The sequence below is a fragment of the Phytophthora cinnamomi genome (genome assembly GCF_018691715.1).
Source record: "Phytophthora cinnamomi strain GKB4 chromosome Unknown Contig14, whole genome shotgun sequence".
NCBI lineage: Eukaryota > Oomycota > Peronosporomycetes > Peronosporales > Peronosporaceae > Phytophthora > Phytophthora cinnamomi.
The window spans coordinates 3,194,084-3,213,819 of NW_027150947.1; the positions used below are offsets into that span (position 1 = coordinate 3,194,084).

The following is a 19,736-nucleotide window of genomic DNA, read 5'->3' on the forward strand; positions in this document are numbered from 1 at the left end:
CTGCTTTTTGTGTCTACCGGCTTTGTAAGTCGTTGTCTGTACTACTAGTACATCAAAAGATATCCGTTACCTGATGATTTGATACTGTACAGAAGTTTAGTTCACCTTCTTCGGATGGTGATCAAGCATACGGCGCGGCCCCAACTGGGATCAATCCGAGGTGCATGCGTACAGTGCCATGATACGTGCTCGGGATAGTCATTCTGCTGGACGGCCTGCAACGTGAACAATTCTGCACTCCCTTGCTCAGTTTCCAATTCACTCTCAAGGAATTCATTTTCAAGCCAAGTGTCATGGATCCGCGCTACGTCGTGGTCGCTCTGGTTATTCTGCTGGCTAGTGCTTCTGCCTCGATTGCCAGCACGGAGACGAAGGCGCTCGACGGTCGGTTGCTCGAAGTTAATCCAAACGGAGCTCGAACGACGAGGCTGTTAAGACCAACAAACGAGGACGAAGAGAGGGCACTCCCTGGGCTCGACAATCTCAAGGCCGCCGTTAAAATGAAAACTTGGCTCGTCAAGAAAAAATCTGGAGCCGACATCTTGGCGAAACTTAAACTCAACGAGAAAGTAGAGGATGCTCTTGCCAGCCCAAAGTTGGCTACGCTGGACAAGTACCTGAACTTGCTCAGAAATAAGAACTCAGCCAGCGACGCATCGTTGCTCGGGACGCTCACGGCGCACTACGGCGAAGGTGTTGTGGCAGCAGCGTTAGCTTCGGCGAAGAAGGTCCCCGATACGAAACTTACTGCGACGAAGTTGCAGACGCAGCAGTTAGAGGGTTGGTTGAGCAGCGGAAAGACTGCAGACGATGTGTTTGGAATTCTGAAGATCAACAAGAAAGTAGAGGATGCTCTTGCCAGCCCAAAGTTGGCTACGCTGGACGAATACCTGAACTTGCTCAGAAAGAAGTACCCAGCCAGCGACGCATCGTTGCTCGGGACGCTCACAGCGCACTACGGCGAAGGTGTTGTGGCAGCAGCGTTAGTTTCGGCGAAGAAGGTCCCCGGTACGGAACTTACCGCGACGAAGTTGCAGACGCAGCAGTTAGAGGGTTGGCTGAACAGCGGAAAGACTGCAGGCGATGTGTTTGGAATTCTGAAGATCAAAGATAACGGGATGTTATTTGTCAGGAGCCGGAAAATTGACGCGCTGGAAGAGTACATTAAGTTGTTTAACTCCAACAACCTCCGACACGAAGCTGATTTGACGAGAACATTAATTAATGGCTTTGGTGAAGCTAATTTTGCGCAACTGGTTGAGGCGGCAACGACAACGCCAGAAATAACAAAAAGAGCCGCCCCATTCCGGAGGGCATTGTTCCATGATTGGTGGACTCGCAAACTGGATCCGAACGACGTTCTCGTCCAGGTGCTCAAGAAGAATGCAGCTACTGCTGGCCGTCAGGATCAAGGCATTATAGGTCGGTACACGTCATACTACAATAGGAGGGCGAGAATTACCAACGAGTTGCCTGGAGTCGTGCTACCACGACGTGCATAGATCGCTTGACTTGAGTCAATCTAGACTTCTGGACCAGTAGTAACAATGCCTGCCTTCTTCAATCGGTTTTTGCCTTAACAACCAACCACTGGTGTTTTGACTTACAACATCATCCAGCAACATCGTCAAAATATCTGTTGAACACAAAACAAACACACTAGTGACTTTTACCATGCACTAACTAACTATATTTGTTTGTGTGTTTGACCCTGCCATAGCCTCGATCCAGAGTAGCTACGAGCTCGCAGGTCGAGGCACTACTACTTTGCCAATCGGAATCCGTCCTCATGGAGGGCGCCGCCAGAGGTACATGCATCCTGATAAACGCAGTGGCAAACATACATATCACTCGATTAATGTTCAAAGATTTTTAGGGCGTGTTCGGTTTCAAAACGTCAAATGCAGCTATTATCGGTTGTGCTGAACGGACTGGCTGAATGGAAATACAGAACCAGCAACCGCAAATCCGGTCACCTCATCATAAATACTATTGTGCCTTTCAGGTGTTTTGGCGAATCGGACTTGAAAAACTACCTTTTTCGACGCTGGGCTAGGGGTACCCTAAAGATTTGACAAGCAAGACCTACGAGTTAAGCTTTGAATAAGACGATAATATCCCTGGGCACATCGGACTTTCGTCGGACTGAGAAACTGGCTTTCAGCAACGCAATGTCCGAATGGCTGGCGTTTGCTCGGCATTCGGAGATTTCCTCGAAACGTTTCGAGGGCTTAAGATGACCTACTCTACAGATATGCGATGGAGAGGCATTGTGCTTATCTACGTATGCTCAGTTGATACTGCTACAGTAGCTACTGTGCTGGGTTTCTCTGAGCGAAGTCTCAATCGGTGGTACAAACAATTTCGCATGACTGGAAATCTTCTCAAAGCTGAGCAGCGTGTGAAAACTTCGCGATGGCCTCGCGACGTATGCGTATTTGTGGAGCAATATGTGAAGGAACATTCATGCTTCTACTTCGAGGAGCTACGCTACGAGTTACGGTCGCGGTTCAAGGACTCTATATGCGTTTCCGACTCTACAATATGCCGTGCGTTGAGATTCGACCTCAAACTAACGCGAAAAGTACTAAGCAAACGCGCAAGGGAAAGCCTGCCGCGCGAGCGACGAGAGTACATTCAACATCTTGCTCCTTTTTACAGTGGGCCTGATCAGCTCGTTTTCGTCGACGAGACTTCGAAAGATGGAATGTAAGTTTGATATCATTGCTCCAAGTAATGCCAATGGTGAACTAAGTTAAACCGAAATGCTTATTTACAGGTCTGTACTCCGCCGTTATGGGTGGTCGGCCGGAAACACGCCTACCCACATGACGATTCCATTTAGCCGAGGTAAACGGGTCTCAGTGCTTGCTGCGATGGATGTACTGGGAGTTTTTGCTGGGGGTGACGCGGAGGGGACCTTCACCCGTACAAGCTTTCATGACGTCTTCAAGACGAAAATCCTACCTTTCCTCAATCCGTGGCCGCTGCCGACGTCCATCAAAGTGATGGATATTACATATGTACAAGGAGCTCCAGGATATGGTTCATGAAACTGGCGCATTGCTGTTTTTTTACCACCATACTCTCCCGACCTCAATCCGATTGAGGTTGGTTTCTCGCTACTTAAGCGCTGGATTCAGCGCAACGCAAACATGGCGTTCCGTGAAGATCCCCTTGCGGTGCTACGCGTTGCCACGTATGCATGCACTCGACAAAAGGAAGAGGTTGGAGAAAACTTGTACAGTCACTGCGGTTACAAGCCAAATGCTTTATCTATTGAGAATAGCTAGCTGTAATGTATGCCTGCTTTTCATTCGCTGCTTTAACCGTCGTGATGATCTGTGTCCTCCATGTTGACAACAGGAGCTGGTGTCTCGACGTTCAATGGTGCACGAAAAGGAGGGCGCAAGCTGTAGCTGGGAAGGCCAAGCACTGCGCGTAGGTCGCTGACGTTCACCTGCATCGCGACGGGTACATCTTGAATCTTCACACGAATGAGCTGATACTCTGCACTACCTAATCGTTGTGCCTCTTGTTGAGCTTCTTCTATCGCGGCCTGCTGCATATCGACATGCTGCAGCCGGCGGAATGTCGTGTTATTCGGCACTACAACCGGAGCGCCCTCGGGAAGCCTTGCTTGCGTGGTAGCCACGTAGATCTGTGTAGCAGGCCCTGCTGATATTCCTTGCTCGCGTAGCACCTCGGATACTCGTGGCATTTGCTCCTGTATGCGCGCGGCAGTCGCCCGTCGGAGCGACGCAGTTTGTTCAGCTGGCCTTGGTACGTAGATGAAAAGCTCTAGTACGAAGCCCGCTTGCCCTCCGCTTCGAAGCCTTGCCTTGTGCCATGCTGTTTCGAGTTGAACTTGCATCACACTGCTATCGCTGGACAACACCTGAAAATCCTTCTGATAGGCGTTGTTTGTAGGCTTGTAGTAGACGACAAACTCGGAGTTCCATTGATCGGGTAGCTTGCTCTCAAAATGCTCCTGTAACTTGACGCGTAGCGCTGGATAACCTTCTGCTACACTGAACACAATCGCAGGTGAAGGAGGCACCTTGTTACGACCGGAGCCGTAAGCTTGCCCACTCTTAATGAACAAGCGGCACATTAAACTGTCAGGAAGCGGAATTGATTCGTGCATAGCAAAAGCGGTAGTGACTGATGCCTGACAACACCTCTAATCTGCTAAAGCGCGCGGGATTCCTTGGCGCTGGCCTCTCCCACTTCCGAAGTTTCTGCTGGGGTGCTGTTCACAGAGTTAAACCAAAGGTACGAGCCCGAAGCCATTAGCTTACACACACCAAGCCATATCCTTGCAGGCCCAGCCTTGCATCCACCCACGCTAGTATCTCCCGCACCACATCTGCTCACGCACAGTTGCCTCGCATCTGCTGACGCTCCCGGCCTCGCTCTCTTGTCTAGCACCATCGCCAGATGCTCTCAATAGTTTTGCCTTCGAGAGGAATTGAACCTCTATCACCGCAAACGGGGCTTTTCCGTTAAGCTACGAGGGCGCTTCTTGGCGAGAACAGCGGGGGCAAGCAGCTCTCAGATGCAGAGGCCAGTGGCGGCAGTGGTAGTCGCCGTGGTCGCCGTCCTTGGTGCGTCCTCAGCGTCGTCCTCCCAGGCCAGCTTGATTCTGAATGAGGGCTTCTGGCCAGCCGGCCAGCCGGTGGCCACAAAATGAAGTGTCGCATCTTGATTGGATGAAATCGCGAGGAGCTGGGTACGTTTTACAATGCTCTACCCCCATTTTACAAAGTCCTATTTACATCACAAGTACCGATCTAACTCTTGCAAAGCATCGGCAAAACGTCAGAAAGGCACAATAACCAGTTTATTAAAAAGCGAGGTATAAATCCTCCAGGGAGTACCATTTTGCATACCGGTAACCGCAATGGACGGTGGTGACCGACGACGCCTTGTGATTGGTACAGGCTATCGCTGCCTTACTGCAGAGAAGTAAAGGTGGCGCTGTCGGTTCTTAATGGCGCGTTGTTGCACGCGCTAAATAGTACGGAAGAAATTGGTTCTCCTCTGGGTCCAAGAGTGCCTCTTCTTCATTCCTGATGCCGCCATGCTTGTTTCCCACTGTGCAAGACGAGATGTGGACCACATCTCATCATGTGGTCGCTACTGGCAGAAGATTGAAATGACTGCTTTGAAAAACAGCCCTAACTCGTTTTTCGGAACCAGTCACTTAGGGATAAAGCAGCTCTTCGCGCATATTTGTGTTCGACTTTCACGTTTAACGTTAAATTGCTATTTTACAGCTGAAGCAGCTGGTTACGCCCCAATCCAGTTATTATCTGCGCAAGTCGAACACAGCCTTAGAGAACCACAGTGCCAACCAATGTCGAGCTAAACGTCAATCAATATACCACCACCACTTATTCGTTGAGACCCTTAGGCGGGGGTCTATACATCAGTCAACAATCGAGTTTTCACCCAGCACACTGGTCAGTACTGGAATCGAACTCAGCGTTGGCGCACCACCCTCACTAAGTCAGGGAAATATAAAATAATACAAAGTACACTCCTGTCCCACAGTAGTAAATCAATGCAGTCCCAGGGGTAACCGCTAACAACCACATGAAAGAGCAGTAGGGGGATATGAAATGGACGTCCGGAATGGACGCGGCAATTTGGAAATAAAGCTAGAGCCGATCACTGCACCCCAGTCTTTACCCGCTTCGGCTTGAAACAATCGAGAAACCACTCGCCCGACACTCGTGTGACGAGGCTCGCTCGGGTCTTTCCGACGAACCCGTCATCGGCCTGTCGCCAACGCACTATGTCCCACGCACGGCCCTTAGTGGATGGGAGAGAGCAACTGGCATCAGTGAACCGTCGCTTCAACGAGAACTGGCTCGGAGAGCATGGACACACTCTCGGCCGAAGCCCCAGGTCTCAGCTCGGAGTCTCAGCCACTTCGCTGAGACTGCTGTGTCTCTGAAGCCACGATGACTCAAGTTGACTATGGATTGACTTGACTCCTGTGAAGTTCGGGTTGTGGTTCCGCCGCTGAGCTATGCTGAGCTTGGATGCCCCGGGTAGACGCCTTGATGGCTGAAACTGAGCTGACCCGGTCTCAGCTGAACTCGCTGCGGCTTGACTGAGAGTGGGTCAGCTTTGGTGATGAAGGCGCTGAGGTGCTTGAGTCTCATCTGGAAGAACCGAAGTCTCCGGGTCCCAGCTTGGATCACCGAGACTAGATGGTTTCAGCCGAAACCAGTTGGTTTAGATCTCACTACTCCGAGCTTGGGTGGTCTCAGCAGGAACAGCTGGAATCTGTATGTCTCGGCTCAGATGTTTCAGCGGGATGTACTTGGGCTCAGCGGACGCTCCGGAGTCTCACTTTGGCGACCCAAGTCTCAGATGATGCGGACACTGGTGGACACTTATGCCGGGGTCTCAGTTGGAATCTCGCCTGAGACTACGGGGTCTCAGAGTGGCCGATGGGTACACAGTGAATGCGCGCGGCTGGAGGGTCGCGTCATCAATGATGACGGACTCATATATCAGCTAAGATGGGACCCGCTGTACCCAGATTACGACACACTTTCGGCCAATGAGTCACCGGGGACCAGCTACTCATCACTGAAGTTTCGTTGAAGCTTTGCTGAACCCATGCCTGACCACACTGGATTTTGCTGAGCTCGGCCCTTTATTGGCTAAAACGCAGGGTGAAGCGCCGAATGCCTTGTGCACACTGGCAGCTCTTTGATGGTCTTAGCACCCTATGTGGGTGCTCTCTGAACGGCGCTGTGCACCCCCACTTGATAGGTCTTTGTTTGCATATGTAATAATGGAATCAGAACCGAATTTGCCCCGAAGGACGCAAGTGGGAGTGCTTCCTTGTGAAAAAGGGTGCCGAGGACCGGTTCCATCACAACTCAACCCCATATAGTCTTCTTGGGTGTACCTCGGTGTGCGGAGGAGCTTAATTAGCTATTTTATATTATTACGTGATCTGGACGACATTACCGACACGTATTTCGTATTTTCGGGGAGTAAGTGACTCTCCTGAGGTTTCGGCGGAGCAACTACGCGGGGGATGAGATAGGCTCAAGTCTTCAGTGCGGTTGCTAAATTTCGCTCACATTCGAGCGTGGTGCGCGGGCGTCCCTGGATGCAGAGCGAGAACCCAGACTGCGGACAGGCTCAAACCGAGTCAATTTTCTCGGGGTCACTCTAGGTCTGAGGGGCGAGTGAAGACCTGTGGAAGCGGCTCTCAGCTGGAGCCGCCGGAGGAAGTGAAGAAACGACGGAGACCAGGTCCAAGATCTCGGAAGAGGTGGACAAGTTACGTGTGGAGTGTCGTGTTTTGTATCGGAGAAAACCCGGGGCAGATTGGGTTGGACACGTGCGAGCTGAGACCTGTTGAGTGGGGAGCAGGTTTCGTTTGGAGAGCGCTGGAGATATCTGAAGTGGGAGCAAGGTTGCTGTAGCTGACTGACGTATGGGCCCAAAGTGTAGCCCTAGGAAGAACCGTCAAGGGGATTGCAAGGGAGGTGCACACGCCGCGTGTAACGGGGTTACACGAAGGTTACCCGATGGCTACAGAGTTTGGGACACACAGGGGTTGTGGGGTCCACATCTTAACCTAAATCAGTAGGAACATCAGTGGGTGGCTTTATAGCCAATGGATATGCAAGAGACTAGGGCTCACTATGCTAGATAGTGAGCGTCATACATTTATACCAAGACAAAGAGAAATATATTCAGTTTGGAATTTACACTTAAGGGTCTTGTGTTGACTCTTGGAGTCCGTAAGGTGTACGGACTCGTACGTCGTTCTGGTATTAGAACGACCGCTATCCCTAGCTACGACTCGGTGAGTCTAACCCGTCTTCCTCTGAAGCAAAGCTACGGCAGCCCCGCTGCATTTGGTAGCACTTGTAGTCAATCCGTCACCTGAGTCTGGAGAGACTGACCCTCTATGAGGATGGAGCAGTTCGCTCATTTGCCCCTGAACCAACAGGAAGCGCTTAAAAAGCTTATGTCCTTGCTTGGCCCGGAGGGCGTGACGCAACTTGCGCAGCAAGACCCCGACGCGGTGATCGCGCGTCTCGAGGCATTCTCCAGCTACGAGAATGCTCAGCTGGAGCACCTTCAGCGGAGGATGGCCGCGACTGCGGCTCCCCTGGTGGCCGCGTCGTCATCCGACGCTGGTCCAAGACCCAAGCCGCTCAGGGTGGGCGTGAAGACCTTTGTAGGCAAAGAAGGAGAAAGGTTCCTGTTGTGGACCCGAGAGGTCGAGATGGCTATGGGATCAGCCATGCTCCGGACGGAGCAGCAGCGCGTGGCGCTAGCTATCTCGAAACTCGGTGGGCGAGGGAGCGAGTGGGCACTAACGTGCGGGACGTCGGTCGACCTGGCCTTCCCGACGTGGGGCCTGCTAAAACAGCAACTGTCCCGAGTGTTCGCCCCGCCTAACCAGGCGTATCGCGTGCGGTAGCGTTTCCTGGCTGCTCGACAGAGTAAAAAGGAATTGGTGGACTATGTCCAGGAGTTGAGGACCCTTATTGCAGGTATGTCTGCTAATCCTCTGCCTGAGGAAGACCGACTCGGGAGCGTCCGGTAACTACGCCCGGCGCTCCACGATGGAAGGAAGTCAGCTGTATGATGAGGCGCTGGCAGCACGTGTTGGAGACACTGTCACTGTTCGTCTTGCGACGAGCACTCGTGTCACAGTGCCCAAGGTCCCGGTGGACCTGGGCGTGAAGTTTTTGGATTTCGATAGCGTGGAACGCTGTCTGGTCTTGGACCTGGATTCGAGGTACGATCTCATCCTTGGCATGGCGTGGCTAGAACGCCACGATCCTTGGATAGATTAGCGGTCCAAGACACTTGGTGCTACACACTTCTCTCCTGGTGGAGCTTTGGCAAGTCATGAACCCACCACTGCTAGGAAGCAGAAGCGCTTTTGGCGCGAGCACGGGACCGAGGCGGTCCATGTGCTAGATGCCGGAGTTTCCGACGTGGTGAACACTGAGCGTGTTGAGAAGGAGTGTTCCGAGTGTGGCTCGGTCACTGTACGTAAAGCCCGGAGGGCAAGACACCGCCGCGTGCAACTAAAAGCACGGTCGGCACGATGCCGAGGAGCCAGGGGCGATGCCCGGCTGAGGGATGTGGAGCGGCACTAATTCCGCTGAGCGCGGGAGCGCGCCTGAGGGCGGCGCCTCGCTGCGTGCCAGCGTTGGCGCGGTCGACATGATGCCGAGGAACTGTGGAGTGGCACGTAATGCACTGAGTGGAGGCTGTGGATCGAGCAGCACTGCGCTGGGTGTCGATCGAGACACCGGAGCTCTTCCAGAGCAAAATAAGGTAGCAACACCTGGCGCCGGTAGAGGCGCGAATTTGAAGGTCTCTTCGCGATGGACCACGTCAGCGAAGAGGAGGCAGCGGCGCCATGCGCTAGCTGTGAGGCGCAAGGCGTCTGAACTCGCACGAATCGAGAACGGCGTGTCGAGCGGGGGTACTCCACACGAGAGCGAGCAGCTCTAGACAATCGTGAACGGAGCGACGGGCGAAGTCGACGGGAATATTCGTCTCGACGCGTTGCCCTCTCTCGAGGCTCTCTTTGAGCTGGACGGAATCTCCTTGGCCGAGTTCGGCGAGGCGCTGAGGGGTGGCGAATTAGACCGGATGAAGCACTGAACTGGTCATAGCTTCTTGATGAAGCTGTCCTCGAGGACACCAAGAAGGCGCTGAATGCGCGTAGTGGGTCCGCTATCCTGATGGACCCTTCTGATCCTTTTTACCCGGTGATAAAGGAGTACGAGGACGTGGTGTCCAAGGAGCCGCCCTCGGGGCTACATCCGGATCGAGGTGTGCGTCATGAAATTGACGTTGTTCCCGGAACTAAAAACTGCGTGACGAGGCAGGGTGTAGTGGGTCTAACTTGACTCACTACTTTAGCTCACAAGTCGCGCTACGTGTATGAGGAAGCGTAAGTACTTAGTAATTACTTAGGTTAATTATATTTGAATACACAAATCTAATTTATATCAGATAAGACTCCAAGTAGCTAGTTTAAGGTAAAATGAGAACTGTATTGCTTGTAAATTGATCTTCCTCTAAAACAGCTAAAAACTGTTTATCATCTATGAAAGGGTTGGCAGCGGCTGGCTGTCAGAGCCCCGCTAATATGCATGTCTCTGATTGGTAGAAAGATGCTGCTTTCTACCAATAGGATCTTTGGGTAGGTGTGGACCACTCATTGTGGTGGCCCACTTCAATGTATCCATTGGTGTGACTTACACCAATGTGAGGAAGTATCTAAAACTTTTAACATATATCCTATCTGTTAAATTCACAAGTGGCTTGTAGCCACTTGTAGGTGTAACCCCGTTACACAGTGGCCTTTGCCAAAGGTGCAATGTGACGTCATTGACGCAATCTTCCGTGCGAAACACGAGGCCGGCATGGTGCGTGAGAGCAAGTCTCCACACCCCACGCCCACCTTCTGTATCAGAAAGCCGAATGGCACGTGGCGTACCGTACATGCTTTTAACAAGCTCAACGGTGACACCATTCTGGCACAGACGCCGATTCCTAGGAAGGATGTTCTTCAGAACAACATGACGGGCTGTACCATGTACAGTGCGCTCGACTTGGTCGACGGATATTATCAATTGCTCATGAGAGCGAGTGACACCCCTCTCACGGCTGTGAGTACCCCGAGCGGGATGCTCTGGGAGTGGCTAGTGATGCCCCAGGGGCTGTCGAACGCACCAGCGACGTTTAATTGTCTAGTGACGCAGTTGTTCAGACCCCATCGGGCGTAAGCACAAACGTACTTCGACGATATTTCGTCCACAGTCGTGCGGAGCACGGGAAGACTGACGTGGAGAACCACGTGGAGCACCTGCGAGCGGTGCTCGAGTGTATGCACACGAATAAGTTGTACGCCAACATTGACAAGTGTATCTTCGGTGCAAAAGAGGTCCCTTCTTAGGGTGCTTCATTGGGGAGCGAGGTCTGCGGGCCGACCTGGTCAAGGTCAAGGCCATTGTTGATTGGCCGGTTCCCGTGAATCAGAATGATCTTCGCAGGTGGCTTGGCCTCGCCAATTACTTGCACAAGTACAGCGAGAATTACGCTGAGATGGCTCGGCCATTGTCTAACCTTCTGAAGAAGGATGCGGACTGGCGTTGGGACGCCGAGAATCAAGATGAGTTTGCGGCAATTAAAACTAGCCTGCTTCATGTGCCTATTCTGGCATTGCCAGACCCCGCTCGTTAGTTTAGCGTCGTGTGTGACGCCTCGGACTTCGCCATCGGCTGTGCCCTGCTACAAGCAGACGCAGAGGGGCGCGAGCGCGTGGTCGCGTTTGAGTCTCGCCAGCTCAAGGCTGCTGAGAAGAACTACCCCGTTCATGATAAGGAGCTACTTGCGATGAAGTGTGCGCTCGTCAAGGTCAGGGTTCACCTGTTGGGCTCTCAGCCGTTCGTGGTCTACACGGATCACGCGTCGTTACGCACTGCGACTCAGTCGCCTCACCTCTCGCAGAGAATGGCCAGGTGGCTTTCTTCTACGCAGAATACAACTTCGAGGAGAAGTATAAGCCTGGCAGACAGAATGTCCTCGCGGACGCGCTGTCGCACAGGCCGGACTATGAGCTCGCTGACGTCACAACGGTGACTTCGTCACTTCCGGATCAGATCCGTGCCAAGGATGACACGTGTGTCGCGCTGTTAAAGGCTCTAGGGAGCAAGTCGTTTGAAGAGTCGGGCGCCGGTTTGTCGGCGCGGCCGCGCGCGCGATTGCATCGCTATACCCTCGATGGAGGCCTGTTGTTTTAGAACACGGGAACCAAGTACACGCCTCGCGTTGTTATCCCTCATGTGGAGGATTTGAAGTATCGTATCCTCTATGAGGCGCACGATACCCCGCGGAGCGGTCATCTTGGCCGGGAGAAGACCTACAGCTCGGTGAGCACCCACCGAAGATGTACAAGTGGACCAGCCCCTATGTGCGCACGTGTGAGACGTGTCAGCGGTTGAAGCCATCCCCTCATGTGGCGGCGCCGCTGGCAAGCTTGCCCGTTCCGGCGGAATGCTGGCGTTCCTTGAGTATGGACTTCGTGTTTGGTCTGCCGGCAGACACGACAGGCAACACGGGCGTCGTGGGCTTCGTGGACCGGCTGAGCAGGATGGGTCATCTCACGGCTGTGCCGGACACCATTGATGGTAAAGGTACAGCAACGCTGTTCTTGCATCGCGTGTTTCGGCAACACAGACCCCCAGAGTCGATTGTGTCGGACCGAGACCCTCGGGTTACGGGCCACTTCTGGAGCGCGGTCTTTGCGGTGTTTGGCACCAAGCTAGACATCGGCGGACCATCCACAGACCGACGGTCAAATGGAGCGCGTGAACCGCGTCGTGGAGGACATTCTCCGCAGCATTTGTGCTGAAACGCTGAAGCGTTGGAGCACTATGCTTACGCTCGTCGAGTTTGCGTTGAACAACGCTGTGCATGTCTCCACAGGCTATACGCCGTTTTACATTAACGGTCGGGCCCATCCCCGTGTCCCTTTAACGCCGCCACGCTGTGGCTCCGGGCTTGGTGGGGGAGAGATGACTGACCTAGCCGATCGGCTTGCTGAAGTCAGCCCGGCTACTGTTCGTAAACAGGTCGACGATTTTCTGTCAACGCGTCTTAGTGTCTTAGACACGTTTGTGACGCAATGACTGAAAGCCAAGACAAGTAAAAGGAAAATGCGGATGCTAGAGGCAGAGGCAATTTTGACAGTTATGTGGTCGGGGACCTGGTGTTGCTAATTGCAAAGAACCTACCAACACATGCAGTGTCAGCCGTCTTCAAGACGAAGTTGCGCCCGCGATTCATCGGACCTTTCAAGGTTGTGGCTAAGGGAGGCCTAGCGTACACGCACAATCTTCCGAAGAAGATGCGGACGCATCCCGTCTTCTATGTGGGCTTGCTCAAGCCGTACCGTGATCCGGCACAGGCGCGGATGGAGGCGCCGCGGGTGTTGCGGTCGACGAGGTCGAGGACTCAGTCACAGGCGCCGAGGTCGACAAGGTCGAAGATGCAGTCGCAGGCGTCAAGGACGACGAGGTCGTCGATACGGTCGGAAGTTTCGACGACGGGAGTGCCACCGGCACAGGAGTCGCCGGAGTCGCGCCCTGCATTTGGGCAAGAAGATCAACCTGACCACGGAGCTCGGCCACCTCGCGTCCAGCGCTGCAACCCGCTCAGCTTGCCGATGCTCCCGGGAGCGAAGGAACTGAATCCAGTCCCCTTCGTCACGAGCAACCTGCTCAAGACCACGGAAGCGGTTTCATACCTCGTCGGGAACCTGGATCCAATCTACCCGCTGGTCCAGCGCCGCTACGTCGTCGAAGCATCGACTTAGACGCTGGTCAACGTCACCGACGTGCTCACGGAGCTCCTCGTAGCAAAGGCGGATCTTACGAGCCTCTACCTCGTTCACCGGTCGCCGGTCCGGCGATTGCGCGCCCGCCTCCGACGCTGCTCGATGAGCAGGGGAACCTCCACTATCATGTAGAGCGCCTCTTGGCGAAGCGGCAATGCCGGGGTCAAAACCAGTATCTGGTAAAGTGGCGAGGGTACCCGGAGTCAGAAACTCATGGGAGTTTGAGGTACCCCTCCGCCAAGACTGCCCGGACGTCGTGGGCGCTTTTGATCAGCTTGATCACCAGCGCCCCGAGGACTCAAGGCCAGCACGCCGGCCGTACCGCGCTTCACGGCAATAGCTTCGGAAGCTGCTGGGTCAACTACAATGCTCCGGGGCTGCCCCTGAGCCACAGGTACTCATCCCTCGCGATGAGGAGGAGCCGGAGTGCTTAAAGGAGCGTGGTGCGTTGCACCTACCAGCGAATGAGACTGGAAGCCAGCAGGCAGGTGGCGCTTGGCGCGGAGCTTCGCGTACTCGAAGCGGAGTCGGCGTTCGACGCGAACATCCACTTCGCTGAAGCTTGCTCGGAGAGCTTCCATCGGCGGTAGATGACGGCTGCCCTCAGCCCAAAGCTCGAACTGAGCTTCGTACACCGTGGGGTCCTCGCTCGGGTTGAGCACTACGGGGTACGTCCGCATCTGCGGCACAGACTGGGGCAGGCCCTGGCGTCGCAGACTCTCGCGATACTCCGCCACCGTAGTGGTCTGGGGAGTGAGCATCCGCTCGCGAAGCGAAGTCCGCAACGCGACCTCGTCCGGCGTACGGGCCGGAGGCCCAATGCCGTACAACGTCAGGTTCTGCGTCGCAGCCTGACGCGCGGCCTCAACCGGGTCGCGCGGCTGGAAGTAATAGTCCGCGCGCGTGGCCGTGAGCAATGGCCGGAGCCCAGGGCGCTGAGAGCGCGGTGGCAGGTTCATCTGCCCCACGAAGTGCTCGGCCTGAGCTTCGTCCAAGTCGTTGGTAACGACAGAACCCTGTGTAGGGCCTCCAAGTCCATGGAGTGGCGAATACCGAGGCTCAGTGAGCTCCCGCAGTTCGGCCAGGCCGAGCGGACGATCCGGGAATGGGTTCGGGTTCCGCAAAGGAGCACGCGGCTCTTGCGCTGAGTGCTCGTCGCCACGACGGTTCGGAGACTGCGCTGGAGGCGTAGCGACGCGACTCGGAGAGTGAATTGTTGCGAGTGCCCCGGTCCCGCGTTGCGGCGATGGCGCGCGAGAAGCTCCACCACGGCTCGGCGAGCGAGGCGAAGCGGGTGACCCACACTCTCGATGCGGGGAGCCCGTGTGTGACTCCTCGTAGTCGACTTGACCTTCTTCAAAGCTCGCCATAAGCTCGTCGTTGGTCCGCAGAGGCGGTTGAGCCACTGCTCAAAATGAGCTAGCCACCGCGAAGTACTGGGGCACCGAAGTGGAAGGCGCCGGTGGGCGATCGCTCTCACGGGGTGCTGTGGAACGAAGTGGGCTGTGCCCTGGCGTGGACGTGGTGCGCCGCTGCTGCTATCGGTGGTCGAATGACCAAAACGCGTTGTGACTGCGAGTCATGCGTTGGCGCTCAGCGCCGAGAAGGTTCTCTGGATCGTCCACGCGATGTGGGTTGACCAGCTCGAGAAAAGTTCTCGATGGAACAAGATCACACGGTTGATACCGTTAAGCGTGGACACTACGTGTCCACCGTTTGGTGGGGGAGGGTGTAACGGGGTTACACGAAGGCTACCCGATGGCTAGAGTGTGGGACACACAGGGGTTGTGGGGTCCACATCTTAACCTAAATCAGTAGGAACATCAGTGGGTAGCTTTATAGCCAATGGATATGCAAGAGACTAGGGCTCACTATGCTAGATAGTGAGCGTCATACATTTGCACCAAGACAAAGAGAAATATATTCAGTTTGGGATTTACACTTAAGGGTCTTTTGTTGACTCTTGGAGTCCATAAGGTGTACGGACTCGTACGTCGTACTGGTATTAGAACGACCGCTATCCCTAGCTACGACTCGGTGAGTCTAACCCGTCTTCCTCTGACGCAAAGCTACAGCAGCCCCGCTGCACCGCGCCTGACGAAGGCCCGGGGCTGGGAAGTTTCATCCGAGTCGTTGTTGGGCTCAGCTGAGGTATTTCAGCTGAGACCCCAAGACTCTGAGCCTTCTGAGCTCTAGTCCGACGTTCGGCGGTCTACGTTTATTCAAGGTTCGATCTGGAAAGCCGGGAATTGGCACGCACCTCGCCACACGTCCGTCCAAAGTCGTTTACGGATCCGGGCACGCGCACCAGTTTTGGCGAGGTGCGTGCCAATTCCCGGCTTTCCAGATCGAACCTTGAATAAACGTAGACCGCCGAACGTCGGACTAGAGCTCAGAAGGCTCAGAGTCTTGGGGTCTCAGCTGAAATACCTCAGCTGAGCCCAACAACGGCTCGGATGAAACTTCCCAGCCCCGGGCCTTCGTCAGGCGCGGCGTGTGCACCTCCCTTGCGATCCCCTTGACGGTTCTTCCTAGGGCTACACTTTGGGCCCATACGTCAGCCAGCCACAGCAACCTTGCTCCCACTTCAGATATCTCCAGCGCTCTCCAAACGAAACCTGCTCCCCACTCAACAGGTCTCAGCTCGCACGTGTCCAACCCAATCTGCCCCGGGTTTTCTCCGATACAAAACACGACACTCCACACGTAACTTGTCCACCTCTTCCGAGATCTTGGACCTGGTCTCCGTCGTTTCTTCACTTCCTCCGGCGGCTCCAGCTGAGAGCCGCTTCCACAGGTCTTCACTCGCCCCTCAGACCTAGAGTGACCCCGAGAAAATTGACTCGGTTTGAGCCTGTCCGCAGTCTGGGTTCTCGCTCTGCATCCAGGGACGCCCGCGCACCACGCTCAAATGTGAGCGAAATTTAGCAACCGCACTGAAGACTTGAGCCTATCTCAGCCCCCGCGTAGTTGCTCCGCCGAAACCTCAGGAGAGTCACTTACTCCCCGAAAATACGAAATACGTGTCGGTAATGTCGTCCAGATCACGTAATAATATAAAATAGCTAATTAAGCTCCTCCGCACACCGAGGTACACCCAAGAAGACTATATGGGGTTGATTTTTGATGGAACCGGTCCTCGGCATCCTTTTACACAAGGAAACACTCTCACTTGCGTCTTTCGGGGCAAATTCGATTCTGATTCCATTATTACATATGCAAACAAAGACCTATCAAGTGGGGGTGCACAGCGCCGTTCAGAGAGCACCCACATAGGGTGCTAAGACCATCAAAGAGCTGCCAGTGTGCACAAGGCATTCGGCGCTTCACCCTGCGTTTTAGCCAATAAAGGGCCGAGCTCAGCAAAATCCAGTGTGGTCAGGCATGGGTTCAGCAAAGCTTCAACGAAGCTTCAGTGATGAGTAGCTGATCCCCGGTGACTCATTGGCCGAAAGTGTGTCGTAATCTGGGTACAGCGGGTCCCATCTTAGCTGATATATGAGTCCGTCATCATTGATGACGCGACCCTCCAGCCGCGCGCATTCACTGTGTACCCATCGGCCACTCTGAGACCCCGTAGTCTCAGGCGAGATTCCAACTGAGACCCCGGCATAAGTGTCCACCAGTGTCCGCATCATCTGAGACTTGGGTCGCCAAAGTGAGACTCCGGAGCGTCCGCTGAGCCCAAGTACATCCCGCTGAAACATCTGAGCCGAGACATACAGATTCCAGCTGTTCCTGCTGAGACCACCCAAGCTCGGAGTAGTGAGATCTAAACCAACTGGTTTCGGCTGAAACCATCTAGTCTCGGTGATCCAAGCTGGGACCCGGAGACTTCGGTTCTTCCAGATGAGACTCAAGCACCTCAGCGCCTTCATCACCAAAGCTGACCCACTCTCAGTCAAGCCGCAGCGAGTTCAGCTGAGACCGGGTCAGCTCAGTTTCAGCCATCAAGGCGTCTACCCGGGGCATCCAAGCTCAGCATAGCTCAGCGGCGGAACCACAACCCGAACTTCACAGGAGTCAAGTCAATCCATAGTCAACTTGAGTCATCGTGGCTTCAGAGTCACAGAAGTCTCAGCGAAGTGGCTGAGACTCCCAGCTGAGACCTGGGGTTCGGCCGAGAGTGTGTCCATGCTCTCCGAGCCAGTTCTCGTTGAAGCGACGGTTCACTGATGCCAGCTGCTCTCTCCCATCCACTAAGGGCCGTGCGTGGGACATAGTGCGTTGGCGACAGGCCGACGACGGGTTCGCCGAAAAGATCCGAGCGAGCATCGTCACAACCGTCCCTTATGAGGACCAAGTCCAAAGAGCTCAGTCACGATTTGGGCTCAGCCTTCATAACTGAGCATGCCGTCAATCGCCTCGTCCCGCCCTTGTCGGATCTTGCCGAACCTGTGGTCTGTCTCACCAGGCCATTTAGCAAATTCTAACATCGAGCGAGTGCGACTCTCTGTTTTGCCCAACCGCAGATGCCGGGCAGTATTACAGGGGGTCACTCGCCTCCGGCACCCACTTCAAGTACGGGGGGTGACTATGGGGGGCAGCAGGGCACTCCTGCGGCTCCTGCAACCACCGCGCACCTTCCAGCGACCTCCACAACCACACAAGCGACATACGGCAGTATTACAACGCGTGGCAGCCACGGCAGAAGCATTCTCGCGCCCGACGGCGCCTCCGGGGCGCCCGGCAGCAGCTCCACCGCGCTGCCGACCACCGCGACGACGACTGCAAGTCTCGCGACGACAACTAGCGCGACGGCGGCACCTGCAGGTGCCTCTGCGGCGTCCCACGAGCTGCCGGAGGCCACCAGTACGCCACTGGCGGCTCCTGGGGAGCCCCGGGCGCCTGCAGGAGCTTCTTCGACGGGGCCGCGGCCAGGATCGGGCGGTGGAGAGTCGCGAGCGTCGCTCCCATCGTCCGACGCGTTGAGTGCGGCGTCTGCTCTCGTTATGCAGTTCCCGACGGCGGCAGCAAGCGGCTACGCGCGCACCGGGCCGTCATTCATCCGGCCAGACCCCTCCGTCGCCAGCCGTACCGCAATTTCCATCCCAGTAGCCACAACGACGACGGTGCCCGCGTCGATACAAGATATAAATCGCGGTAGTGTCCTCGCGGGCACCGTCGATGGTCTTTCGCGAGTGGTCTAGCTCCCTCGGCGTACGGACACGGAGCTCGTGCGGTTGAGTTCTCTGCTCGGCAGTGACGCGGTCGCTGAAGTACTCCGCCCCGAACCAAAACGCCCGGCAAATCTCACGGACTTCAGAGTCCAGGTGGCATTGCAGCGTGAAGCTTTCGCGCTCGCTGAGGTCTACGGGGTCGAAGAACTGGCGGCTCGGACGGTGAACACCACCCGGTACTTGCAGGCCGTGGTCCAGCGCTTGCTGACCGTGGAGCAGGAGAGCTCAGCACCGGACGCCTCGGCTCAGACCGCCCGTATGAGGGCTGAGTGCGATCGCTTGACTGCCAAGCTCGCTAAGTAGAAGGCCGATCATGCTGCCAGTGTGGTGGCTTTGGAAGCTGCTCACGCTGAGCAAATTCTGAACCTCCCAGACTCGGCATCGGGCTCTTCCACGTCGGACAAGTTCCAAGCTGAGATCGACGTGCTCCGAGCTGTCGCTGGGCGCCTCAGTACCGAGAAGTCCGTCTTGCAGGATCAGCTCGTGGCGTCGACTTCCGAGGTGGCTGAGCTCCAACGTGTGCAAGACGTCCGCGACAAGCAGATTGCTGTGCTTGAAGCCCGGCTCGCGGCTGCGAAGCCATTATCAGCTGACGGCTTGATGGATTTCTTGGCTGGCAACGCCAACCTTAGCGGCCACTGGAAGCGGTTGCTCGAGCTGCTTCGCATTTACCAGGGACGACACACTGTCCCAGCTCAGTACCAGACGTTGCTCCAGGTCTCAGCTCGTGACGAAGACTCCGACGACTGTGGCCCTTACGTGCCTCAAGAAAGCAAAGCAGCTGTGCCCAAGTCGGCTCAGCCGAGCAGCACGTCGCCTCCGCAAGCTAAAGCTGGATCCGAGCGGACACCACTCGGCAAGTCTCACCCAGCGGCGACCTCGTCCGGCAAAGCGAGTCTCAAGCTACCAAGGTTGCCGTTTTCTGGGGCTCCATCTCCACCGGAGTCTCAGAAAGCTGACACTTCGGCTGGCCAAGGGGCGGGCCCAGCGGGCCGCTCCACCATTGACCTTACCCACTCAACGCCAAGTACTCCGAGTTCCACTCGAGTGATGCTGTACGTCGATCGGGTCAAGCTGGACCAGCGGCCGAAGATGTTCAAGCCTCAGAAGGTTCGGGTGCTGAAGAAGTCTCCGTCGCGGGTCAC

The 19,736-nt window shown here is 55.3% G+C and overlaps 1 protein-coding gene across 1 annotated transcript; it reads left to right on the forward strand.

Annotated features, from left to right (window-relative positions):
* Positions 1-293: 293 nt before the first annotated feature.
* Positions 294-1,736, forward strand: IUM83_01668 (putative secreted RxLR effector protein; the record flags this gene model as incomplete). Its single annotated transcript, XM_067925538.1, has 2 exons — positions 294-1,087; positions 1,721-1,736. 2 exons carry the CDS (start codon positions 294-296, stop codon positions 1,734-1,736), a joined length of 810 nt encoding a protein of 269 aa, XP_067797390.1.
* Between the last annotated feature and the right edge of the window lie 18,000 nt (positions 1,737-19,736).